The following is a 12,602-nucleotide window of genomic DNA, read 5'->3' on the forward strand; positions in this document are numbered from 1 at the left end:
GATGGCCAACTGAATTGGGGTTTTATATATTTAGTACCAGCAATTTAATCCTAATTTTATAATTCTTACATCCAAAATTACAACTAAATGTACTGTTTATTTGGACAGTGCTGTTTCTTTGCTACATTGTGTTGGATACTGTAAGCAGCTAGCTACATTTGAGATCATAAAATTCCTAGGAGAGAGAGTGGGAGTTCAGAATCATGAAACAAATACACCATATAGAGTACGTTTGCTAACATAATATTTCATTAAAATAATGAAAGTGAGTTCTTCTTTCTAACAATTCAATCCTCTTCAGTTACTTTCAAGTGTGACTTAGGATCATTCTTGGAAAGATTAATGGATATGCACTATACTAAATTAAGAAAATACAATAATGATATTATACTATTCTATAATTATATAAAAAAATGCACTAAGAGAATGTTAAAGCCGCAAAGTTAAGCATTCAAATATTAGAAAGAACCGGTATTAAGGCTGTCTGTTCTCCTTGTGCAACCTTAATTTGGCCCCCTTGTTCATATCCATTATGATACAGTTCTCCTAGCTCTGCCACTGACCCATTTTATGAGCTTGGGCAAGTGACTTAAACAATCTGTGCCTTATTTTACCCATCTGCAGAACCTATAGAATATGTATCCGATGTACCTCACAGACGTGTTGTGTGGCATCATCCTTGTAAAATCTTTGAGGTCCTTATGTAGAAAGTGCTCTTTCTATAATCTGATTAAGTATTATTACTTTCTGTTCTAATTTGAGTGTGGCCAGGCCAGTAAGAGGGGTACATGTTCCACCCAAGTGTTTACCGTCTTGTTTCTCTCCATTCATGTTTTGTTTGCCTAAATACTATTACTTTGTGGCTGAACCCTGCATCCTGAACCATTTGGCTGAAGAAGAAAATCCAAAATGGAGGACATTTCATTTTAATGTGAATTAGGCCAAGTGGCCACAGCCCTATGGGCTTTTTAAGAGAGCCTGGGCTCCCGATTTTGGCACTAAAATCAGTGGTCAGATTTACAGAAGAGCGCAGCACGCTGGAAAGAACCTAACAGCGAAGCTGTGCCTTGAGCAATCCCTTATTATTTAAGGGATCATCAAAAAAGTTGTTAAGAGCATGAGTTCTCTGTGGGAGCTGCCTTACACTGAGGCCCTCTCCCGTCCCTCACATACATCCTCAGGTCCCTGCTAAGCTGGAAAGGAGAAGCTTGGGGCTGAAGCTAGTAGGAGCAACCCAGCCCCAGGTTGATCCTTCCCTAGGTTCCTTTTGCTCCCCAGGTCTCCCTGCCCTGTGGCTGGTCCCGTTGCCTTTGTCCCACTTTCCTTACACCCTCCCTGACATGGGAGGGACTGAGGGGCCTGGAGAAGAGGGTCAGAGCAGCTGGTGGAGTGCGCAACCACTTCACTGCTGGACCTGCTCCCTGTGGGTTGTGGGAGGCTCCTGTGACCCACAGGAGGCTTGACACATCCAGAAGCAGAGTACCCGCCAGTACTCCATTAGTTGCATTGATCCCCAACCTCCCTACCCACTTCCATCACCTCAGGGTCAGGGGTGAGACAAGAACCGCAGGCCGTTTTTAAGGCAGCAGCTGGAGCCACTGCTGCAACCTTCCCACCCCACCATTGTACCCACCACCCTCGGCTCCAACCACCCTTATCCTTCCCTCCCCCAACTGAGACCCCCTATTCATACACCCCCCCTTCTGCTCTCACTGACCGCCCTAGAACTTACCCCTTGAGTATTCTGGGAGGGGGCAGTGGCCATTCCCACTTTCCCTCAGCTTCTGGGGAAGCCTGTCTGGTCAACCTCCCATCTTCCGTCCTTGGGCTGGGAGAGGGGCATTGCCCCCTACTCCATAGGAGAATCTATCTTCAGGGCAGGACCACTGACCTTCCCTCTCCTGTTGGGGTGGAGGCCCAGGTCCAATGCACACTGAGCCTGGCGGGCTCTGACCTGGCCCGCTAATGGCTGAGCTGGGGAGCTCACCCCTTTGAGATGGAGAGTCCTGCCACACATGGTCTAGTCTCTCCACCAAGGGAACCCCAGTCTCTAGGGGGCAGGGCCTTAGTGGTAGCAGCCATACATATGAGGCAGGACCCTCCTTCACAGGATCCAGGAGCTGGTAGACTCCATATACACCTGGCCTGAGCAGAAGGCAGGCAAAACTGCTCTGCCCCCAAATATGCATCATTATGGACATAGTGCCTTGTTCAGTACACTTTACTTTGTCACCACCAAGACAAAAAGGGCCCCAATCCTCTGTTGGGCCCAAACTGCACTTTGCAAAGAGATGATGGTAGGGGAGGGAGGGAAAGAAAGAAACTGGATTTAGCTGCCTTTGCACTTCACTGTATTTTCAGGCCATCCAGTGGCCTGCCTAGCCCTCGGTGTAAAGTAAAGGAACTAGATGGACTCTTAATTTTCATTTGGCTGTAATGGCCTGCTAGATGCTGTTCCACAGCCAAGAATACCCAGAGTACTCTGCCCTGGCCATGCCTCCGCTCTCCTCCACATATGTGATGGGGGGTGGTGAAGAGCTATTTTGACACCTCGCTACCAACTGTGGGAACCTCCTTGCTCAAAGCATTCCCTGGAGTGGAGTCTGAGGCCTGGGGGAAGTAAGGGAAGACAGAAGCAGGCCCAAAGTTTGCAGTGTACATTTTGACACTAGCAGCCAAACCACAAATACTCGCATACCCAGTAAAGAGTAGCCTATAGAGACTCTTCCCACTGCCTCAAATCATCTACGGCCACATCCTACTCTGGTCCCCAAAATCTGTTCTTCCCTAGGAAACTCCCAGTTCTCTGAATCCCTATGTCCCGCCAATACAAAAGGGAAGTGAGCTGGTTGGACATTCAATTATAACTAAGAACAAGAACTTAGACATAGACTCTGGGCCCTGTGTACGCTGTAGTCACAGAATTCACCCTGTGATGCAGATTTTGGCTCCAGAATCTAAGCTTTTCTTTTTTTTAAAGTTACAGTTCTAGCCCCCATTATCATGAAGAAAACAGACACATGGACTGAGTGTAGCCAATGTAATGATGTCCGCCTGTGCTCATAGATAGCTTAATACAAAAATTCTGTGAGCAGGGCCGGCTCTAGGCACCAGCAAACCAAGCACATGCTTGGGGCAGCACAATTTCAGGGGCGGCATTCTGGACACCTTTTGTTTGTTGTTTTTGTTTTGCTTCAGCAGTTGCGCTCCCGGAGGTGGGTTTGTTTTTTGGGTTTTTTGGGGAGCTTGGGGTGGCAAAAAACATAGAGCTGCCCCTCTCTGTGAGGGGTGAAGCACCCTGGTCCTCTCAATGCGGTATTAACACAAAGATCTTAAACAATCAGCATAGTTTACTAAAATAATCAGCAGTGAAAGAGTTAAGAGAATTCAGCTAGTGAGTTTATCCCACAAATCCTAATTTGCTTCCCCCACCTGCCCAGGTGACAAAGCCCAAGGCATCCCATATCCAGTTACTCTAACTTCCAGCTCCTCTAACGACTTCTGCAGTGTAGATATGCATTTACAATACCAACACCCATGGCACCTGAAACCTGAAAGTGTGGGAGCAGCAATGGTATAAAAGAAACCGGATTTAGTATAAACAAACACAGGGATTATTGTATTGAGTGTATTATTCATGGTTATGTCTAAACAAATCTTCCTATTAAAGTGCATATGAAGCTGCTAAAAATGTTTTCACCAGTGATGCAGAATCCAGAGACCTTGCTACAGAATTTAGGTCCAGCTTGCTGCAGAGAACAAGGGCCTTTGGCTAAGATACAGGATTTCTGTATGAAAATATCATTTGCATGTTTTTATGTGCAATAATTATCCCCTTTTCTTTACTTCTGCAGGTCATGGCTGTGCTGCTAGCCCCTGTGCAGCTGCTGGCAGTGGCTGTAACAGTTTACCTAGAGCTAGTGAGATCCATTCAAGGGGGCATCTATTATGGGATCAAGCAGCTGCCACCCCATATCCCGCAATATCAGGCCCTTGGACAACAAGTACCTCACATGCCACTGGGCAAAGAAGGCATTCCAATGCAGCACATGGGCAAGGAGGTGCCACACATGCAATATGGAAAAGAATACCCTCATCTGCCTCAGTACATGAAAGAAATCCCACAGCTGCCTATGCTCGGCAAGGAGATGGTGCCAAAAAAAGATAAAGGTAAACAATAGAAAGTGAAACCACCTCCCACTCCTCTCAGATTCGCAGGGACCAACACTGGGTTAATATTTTAGGAACCATAATTAGTACCTAACTGCAGATAAATAATGGTCATAAGACATCACTGCCTATTGTTTCTGCAGCCAGGGGCTTACACAGCCTGGCACGCACCCTGAGTGGTTGGCCAGGTTCCTGCCACAGAAGAGCATGCTTGGGTACATGCCCAATGAATGTGGCTGAATCTGCTTGTGGTAGAAGTTGGGAGGTGCCAAGCACCAGCTCACAGTGTCATTCACTCAGGTGTGGCCCAGCCACCCCTCCATCATGACAGGGGCAGCGGGGTGACGGGGGGGGGGGGGGGAATGTGAGTGAGTGGCATTGCAACCTGGTGCTCAAGGTGGCAGCAACCTCAGTCAGGTTTGGCCTGGCCACCCCAGCTGCCTAGTTTGCCTATAGCAAGAGCAGCCCAATAACTGCTTTTCCCAGGAAGGGAGATGTAACCAAGGTCCCACACTGCTGGGGCCCTTATGGCCAGACATAGCACAATAGCTCACTCACTGGGCTACCCCCGAGTTACTCCAGCACTGTGGCAGTTTCTCTGTCAGTTGCTCAGCCCTCTGGCTGGGTCCCCATATTAAGGCCACTCCTTCCAGGGTCACAGTCCTCCCAACACTCCCAAACAAATCTCTTTATCACAAACAAAAATCCTTCCACCTCTCTAGGGCACTTCTTTTGGGCCAATGGGGAACCCAGTCCCACCCTGTACTCTAGCTTCCAGCCCAGTGCCCTGTATTGAACAACTAGGTCTGCTCCTTTACCTGAGCTTCAGTTTTCTTTAGGCCACTTCCTAGCCAGCTTTTTAAGGTCTCCTCTTGGTAATTCCATCTCTTCCCTGGTTAATCAAGGTCTCTCCCAGGCCTTCCTGCCTGGAGGGGCGGCCATAATCCCTGGGCTTTCTGCCTAGCTCTGCCTCCAGAGCTTTTCCCAGCTGAGCTTTATCACCACTTAAGCCTGGCTCTCATTCTATTACTGCAGTCACCTTCTGCTCTTTAGGGGAATTGCCTGATTCCCCTCAGGTGGGGTTCACTCTGTAAGCAGGTTGGCTTAGCCCGAGGCCCTCCAGCCCACAGGGCAGGCTATCCTGTCACAAGGGTTAATGGCGGAGGGCAGCCAATCAGCAGGGAATTTCTCTGTGGTCTGGTATGTTTTCCCAGCAGACCTATATAGAAAGATCTGAAAACCTGCAGTCCACAAAGCAAACTTGTAGTATGGGTAAGTCTGCATCTGTAAAATGGAAGTAAAACTGGATAGGGTGTAGCGCACTTAGTGTTTGTACAGTGCTTTGAAAATGTTAAGTGCTATATAAATGCTATGGGCTAGATTGTCCCTTGCTCTGTGCATGAGTAGGGAATTCACGGGGGGAGGGTGTGTGTGTTAAGAATTCCCTTTATGTTCCTACATGGGCTGTGCACATGCTGTTTCCCTCTCACCCATGCACACAAGTGAGTGGGGAGGGGGCAGTGCTTTGACTCCACCCTCCCCAAAGCACCAGCCAGAATAGCTGAGCAGGTGCACAGGGTGTTATTGTTTGCTGCTGATATACATCAACAAATCACTAACACCCAGCACCCCACTTCTGAAACAAGGGAGAAGCAGGGCAGGAATTATGCCTCCCAGAGGTACAATTCCTTCCCTGTGTTGCTACCTATTTCCGCATACACAGGCCTGTGGCAAAGCTACAGTCGAGCCCTGACTAGTTTGATGCATTGAGCCAATACAGATTATTAAATTGTGTATCAAATCAGTTTAGATCTTTTAAAATGAAAGGGCACAACATTCAGAGGCAGAAAAGAACGGGGATATGGGGCCATGAGAGGCAAAAATGGGTGATTTAAGGTTAATGGGGTAGAAAAGATTAAGAATGCCAGATTTAAGGATAATGCTGAAGATATCACACTGGTAAATACCTTTTTCTGGTTTTCACTGGTTGAGTTAAATTCTTAACATCTCACTATACATTTTTGTATATAGCTGGCTGCCATCAGTGCTGAAATACATTGACTTACTAAAAATGCATAGACTTAAGAAGTCTCACATAAAAGTGTGTTTGTCTATTTTGCTTATTTTGCTTGTCAACCCAGGAAAAGCTATCCCAGGAAAAGCACTTTTTTTTGCTGGTATAAGCTGCTTCTCCACTGGAAGAGATTTGTCAGCATAGCTACAATGGTATAGCTATACCATTTAAGTGTAAACTAAGTATCAGAGGGGTAGCCGTGTTAGTCTGGATCTGGAAAAGCAGCAAAGAGTCCTGTGGCACCTTATAGACTAACAGACGTTTTGGAGCATGAGCTTTCGTGGGTGAATACCCACTTTGTCGGATGTAAACTAAGTCATCGTAAGTCATCAACTAGAGGGGTGACATATTTATAACAAAATAAAGAACTACTCAAAATTCAAGGTTTTTGGCATTTCATCACAGACTTGAAAGTTGGCCCATATATATGTGGAAAATTGACCTAAGGTGTGGATAGGTTTTACATAAAAATTAAGGGAAGATTTTGAGGGGAAAATAACTATTTCACTTATACTATGAATACAGTGAAATTTGGGGTGCACAAAATCATTCAGAACAATAAAAGTGCCATGCTTAATTCTAATCAACAACAACTGGGGCCATGAGGTGGTAGTACCTAGTGTATCTACCACAAATCCAAGCAATATCTACACGAGACCAAGCTATTTAAACAGCATACATGAATTCCAATAAAGCTAAAATTATGGTTCATCTCTCTCTTTCTTTTCTTAAAAACAGAAATTCCATTAGCCAGTTTGAGAGGTGAGCAAGGTCCCCCTGGTGAGCCTGGACCAAGAGGGCCACCAGGGGCCCCAGGTTTACCAGGTCATGGAGTGCCAGGAGCCAAAGGAAAACCAGGTCCACAAGGATATCCAGGAATAGGCAAACCAGGTATGCCTGGAATGCCTGGAAAACCAGGAGCAATGGGGCTCCCTGGGTCAAGAGGTGAGATGGGACCAAAGGGAGAGATTGGGCCTATGGGAATACCAGGGCTACAGGGACCACCAGGGCCTCCTGGACTGCCTGGAATAGGAAAACCGGGTGTTCAAGGATTACCAGGACAACCAGGAGTAAAGGGTGAACCAGGAATGAAAGGACCACCAGGACTCCCGGGGCTTCAAGGGCCTAAAGGAGAAAAAGGCATTGGGATTCCAGGTTTACCAGGGTTAAAAGGTCCACCTGGGTTACCTGGCCCTCCAGGTCCAGTTGGACTCCCAGGGATAGGCAAACCAGGAATGATTGGGTTTCCAGGACCACAGGGACCTATAGGTAAACCGGGACTTCCAGGTGAACAAGGGCCACAAGGTCTTCTTGGGGCACCTGGGATTCAAGGTCCACCTGGCCTTCCAGGTGTTGGAAAACCAGGTCAAGATGGAATCCCAGGCCAGCCTGGATTCCCAGGTGGAAAGGGGGAACAAGGCTTGCCGGGTTTACCAGGGCCCCCAGGCCTACCGGGGATTGGGAAACCAGGATTTCCTGGGCCTAAAGGTGATCGTGGCATGGGTGGGTTCCCTGGAGCACTGGGGCCTAAAGGTGAGAAAGGGCACATGGGTCCTCCTGGCATGGGTGGGCCTCCCGGGGAGCCAGGTCAACCAGGATTACCAGGAGTAATGGGGCCATCTGGTGCTGTTGGTTTCCCAGGACCAAAAGGAGAAGGTGGACCTGTAGGGCCTCAAGGACCTATTGGTCCAAAAGGTGAACCTGGCCTACAAGGTTTCCCAGGAAAGCCAGGTTTTCCTGGGGAAGTAGGACCCCCAGGTCTTAGAGGACTACCTGGTCCAATGGGACCAAAGGGAGAAGCTGGTCACAAAGGTTTGCCAGGCCTGCCTGGTGTTCCTGGGCAATTAGGACCTAAAGGGGAACCTGGAATCCCTGGTGATCAAGGCCAACAAGGTTCATCTGGAATCCCAGGTATCGCAGGACCCAGTGGCCCAATCGGACCACCTGGACTTCCAGGACCTAAAGGAGAACCAGGTGTACCTGGTCCACCAGGCTTTCCAGGAGTAGGGAAACCTGGTATTTCAGGGCTGCAAGGACCACCAGGAAAACCTGGGGCACTTGGTCCACCTGGCCAGCCGGGTCTCCAGGGTCCTCCAGGGCCTCCAGGTCCACCTGGTCCTCCAGTAATAATCCCACCCACCCCGCCAACCATTGGACAATATTTGCCAGAGATGGGGCCTGGCATTGATGGAGTGAAGACCCCACCTGGCTATATGGGCAAGAAAGGCAAGAATGGTGGTGCTGTCTACGAAATGCCTGCATTCACAGCGGAACTCACCACACCCTTCCCACGGGTCGGGGTGCCTGTGAAATTCGACAAACTTCTCTACAATGGCAGGCAGAACTATAACCCACTGACTGGTATCTTCACCTGTGAGATCCCTGGGATTTACTACTTTGCCTACCATGTTCACTGTAAAGGGGCCAGCGTCTGGGTAGCTTTGTACAAGAACAATGAGCCACTGATGTATACATACGATGAATATAAAAAAGGTTTCCTGGACCAAGCTTCTGGAAGCACCGTCATTCAGCTGATGCCTGGAGACAAAGTTTATATTCAGATGCCATCTGAACAGGCAGCGGGACTCTATGCTGGGCAATATGTTCACTCATCTTTCTCAGGATATTTATTGTATCCTATGTAAAAACAAAACAAAAAACAAACAAACACCCCCAGACAAAATCACAACTCTTTTCCTCTGCTTCAAACTTTTATACCATTGAAAGATGCATTTACTGACAGTTTTAGATCCCTCTTGTACAACAAATAAAACACAAAGTTTCACATTATGCACAGCTTGTTATAAAAATGGTGTGCATCAGGTTCATAACAGTTGTTCTGTATCCAATGGGGACATATTAGCTGTACATTATATATTTCTGTGATACCATACTTACTTCATTTCATTCACAATAACGCAGTATTAAGGGTCAAATCTTGCATACATCACTCACTCCTGTTGCCTATTTAACTGAACATTGATCTAAAGTATGAGATGAAAAGATAACTTAAAATAAACAGAATGTATCAGTATGAAATGATCTGATTATATATATAAAGTTTGAGTAATGATTTTTTTTAAAGCAGGTTTTATCTAAACCTGCACCATAAGCAAAGATTCTCTTAGCTGAAATCCTTCTTTTCCCCACATACAGTATCACAGGACAGTTTCTTCTAATACAACACTTAAGATGGAAAAGAATGTTAGCACAAGAGACTTTTAATTCACTGCTAGCTGAGGGCTTTATCCAAACAGCCATTGGAATCAAAAGGAAAATTGCCATCGACTTCAGGGGGCAATAGATCAACCCCTAATACCAAAGCATTCAAGAAGCCTCCATATATATTTACATAGCAGAAGGTAGACATGGTGGACCTGAGATATGGTTTTAGTCTAATAACTTTAGATATGTTATGTCAAATTATTAAAATAATAAGCATTTTGGCCAACGAACGTCAGTGCAGTATAAAGACATGCACTTTCTCATACCTTTGGTAAGAAACTGCATTGTTTGGCTTTTAAGAGAATGCGCTTGTTCTGGGATTCAGCCAAAATTAGTTTATTAATGAACGTACAGCAAAAGTGGCATTTGCTCTGTTTGCTAAATAATAAACTGGTTTGAGATTGTGCAATAATTTGCATCAATAATAAGGATCAAGCAAACTCTTTTACTTTTGTCTCATTTCCATTGTGTGTGGGTGCTGAGAGGTGTTGGTGGCCTCTGATATACAGGAGGTCAGACTAGATAATCTAATGGTCCCTACTGGCCTTAAACTCTATGACTCATCTGAGAACAATTTCATTTAATGTAATAACTGATTTCCAGTTCTTTTTATTTATGTTTTGTTACCGATTGCCTAAGTTTGTATATGAGCATACATAGGCATCAAATGTGTGTGTGTATGTGGGGGAAGCAACATTTTTACAAGGTACTGTCTGTTCAACAATGGTGCTAATCTCACAGCAAAAAATTAATTACTGAGATTAATTTAAAAATATCTTAATACTGTACTTTTCTGTGTTTCCCTTTTCAGTGTTGCACAACACACTATTGCATTAGTTTAAAAGTAGGCTGAACACATCTTCTATGTCTTGACTAATGCAACCCTATTTAATTCAAAATGAACTAGGAACTTCCATGAAGAAAAAAAAAAAGATTTAACTGGCATGACCATTATTTAAATACAGAGTTTAATGCAGTGTATTACCAACACAGCACTGCAATGACTGTAGTGCGGTGCGTGATCTCAGATATTTTATGGAATGTTGGTGGCAATGGACAGTTTACCAGACACTGGTGACTTTGGTGAGTTTCCAGAATATGTATGAGATATGTCAATAGCAAATAATTTTTGTATTTAAATTTTTTGTACTGATTTGAAAAAAATATCTTATTAAATATCTAAAAAATAAAAAAAAAGTTTCCCTTTATTAACAGAATGACTAGAAAGAACGTTTGAAGCATCAAATTCGCATTTTGGAGCAAAAGGACACTCAGAATCTATTAAAAATAAGCCAGTTTGATGATGATCTACAAAGGACATTCTTTTTTTGCCGAGTTTACTATTAATCTATATTACAAAGAAACCAATGTAATCGCAGAACATTTACCAATAGATGGTGCCTCTAGAATCCTGAATGTGGTAATATGCAAATATCACTCTGAGAAAACACCACTGGCATTCCTACATAGGCCTTAATCCTGCATGGCCTTGCTTGATGCACAGCAGTGTGTTGTGGAGGCTGAGAGAGAGAAAGAGAGAGAGAGTTTAAGCATAGTACTGGTTGGTGTGGAGAACTACGTACCTTGCTTGAAAACACAGTTTGAAAAAAGAGTGGAGCATAGGAAGAAAGGGGATGTGCCTTGAGAGAGACAAGCTTAAGTATGATCCTCATCATTCTGGGTGGGCATTTAGTGACAGTCTCCTTTTAAGCCTTGAACCTACCAATAGGCATAAATATACTGTGGGCTACACAGCATGCTGCTGAGGATGGGCCATCAGATTGGGAGTCAGGAGATCTGAATTCTGTTCCCAATCTGCCATTGTAGAACAGAGTTTACTCACCAAACTGGCATGGAGTGGGAAACAATCTTATACTGAAATGGACCGGTAGCAAATCCCTGGTTCCTTGATTGTTCAGACAGAGACCAGAGAACAAATTTTAATTCTCACAGACGATTCCCTCATGTGCTCTTGGGGCAGGGCAGCCCCTTACTCATGGAAAAATGTAATGTCACAATCTAGCACAAAACGTCAAAACTAAAATGAATGGGTCCGCATATTCATTCATGGTGGATTTTTTTTCTTCTTTTTGATCAGAGTCACACTCAGAATCCCTAAAACCACAAACTGAAGAAAGGGCTTATTCTTTTCCAAACTCAAATTCATGGGGGAAAAGTGAGAAAAAACGAACAGCACTGAAGCATTAAACAATATGTTCCTTAGTATTTCTCTCTGTGTTTTTCCTTTCAGTTCCTCATCATTCTGGGTGGGCGTTTAGTGACAGTCTCCTTTTAAGCCTTGAACCTACCAATAGGCATAAATATACTGTGGGCTACACAGCATGCTGCTGAGGATGGGCCATCAGATTGGGAGTCAGGAGATCTGAATTCTGTTCCCAATCTGCCATTGTAGAACAGAGTTTACTCACCAAACTGGCATGGAGTGGGAAACAATCTTATACTGAAATGGACCGGTAGCAAATCCCTGGTTCCTTGATTGTTCAGAGACCAGAGAACAAATTTTAATTCTCACAGACGATTCCCTCATGTGCTCTTGGGGCAGGGCAGCCCCTTACTCATGGAAAAATGTAATGTCACAATCTAGCACAAAACATCAAAACTAAAATGAATGGGTCCGCATATTCATTCATGGTGGATTTTTTTTTCTTCTTTTTGATCAGAGTCACACTCAGAATCCCTAAAACCACAAACTGAAGAAAGGGCTTTTTCTTTTCAAACTCAAATTCATGGGGGAAAAGTGAGAAAAAACGAACAGCACTGAAGCATTAAACAATATGTTCCTTAGTATTTCTCTCTGTGCTTTTCCTTTGAAGTCTCTCGTGAGCTTCCTCTTTCCTCAAGCTCTTCCTATTGAGCTCCCAGACACTACTCATGAAGAAGATTAAAAACTCATGAAAACATTGCCTCTAAGAGAATTTTTTTCCTTGACACAATTTACCATCACCAACCGTGACACAATTTTGCTTTTGCTCAGCATAGAGTAGTTGAAACCTGATTTGCAAAAAGTGTCATTCTTCCCCAAAAAAGAGTGATTTTGCCCTGCCCTTCAATTTTGAGAAAGCAAAAGCTGCCAGTTCTGATAGAATGTATCACTTTTGCACTATGCTCCAGC

At 44.8% G+C, this 12,602-nt stretch overlaps 1 protein-coding gene and 1 long non-coding RNA gene across 6 annotated transcripts in view; one reads left to right on the forward strand and one right to left on the reverse strand.

The window, feature by feature from the left end:
* Positions 1 to 5,315, reverse strand: part of LOC120387096 — a 257,617-nt gene extending 252,302 nt beyond the window's left edge. Inside the window, exon 1 of the long non-coding RNA XR_005590029.1 lies at positions 4,989 to 5,315. This is a non-coding gene — a long non-coding RNA (uncharacterized LOC120387096). The remainder of the gene's footprint in view (positions 1 to 4,988) is intronic.
* COL8A1 (collagen type VIII alpha 1 chain) overlaps positions 1 to 9,058 on the forward strand; it is a 109,338-nt gene extending 100,280 nt beyond the window's left edge. For 3 of the 5 annotated variants that reach the window (XM_039507247.1, XM_039507256.1, XM_039507265.1), the window contains 2 exons: positions 3,855 to 4,170; positions 6,983 to 9,058. In XM_039507247.1, the coding sequence (XP_039363181.1) occupies positions 3,858 to 4,170; positions 6,983 to 8,889 (2,220 nt within the window). In that variant the 5' untranslated portion in view covers positions 3,855 to 3,857 and the 3' untranslated portion in view covers positions 8,890 to 9,058. Of the gene's footprint in view, positions 1 to 3,835; positions 4,171 to 5,263; positions 5,443 to 6,982 lie in introns of those variants that run through there. The other 2 variants (XM_039507275.1, XM_039507283.1) reach the window with 2 other exon arrangements.
* Positions 9,059 to 12,602: the final 3,544 nt, after the last annotated feature.

This window comes from Mauremys reevesii, linkage group 1, assembly GCF_016161935.1.
Source record: "Mauremys reevesii isolate NIE-2019 linkage group 1, ASM1616193v1, whole genome shotgun sequence".
Taxonomy (NCBI): Eukaryota; Metazoa; Chordata; order Testudines; family Geoemydidae; genus Mauremys; species Mauremys reevesii.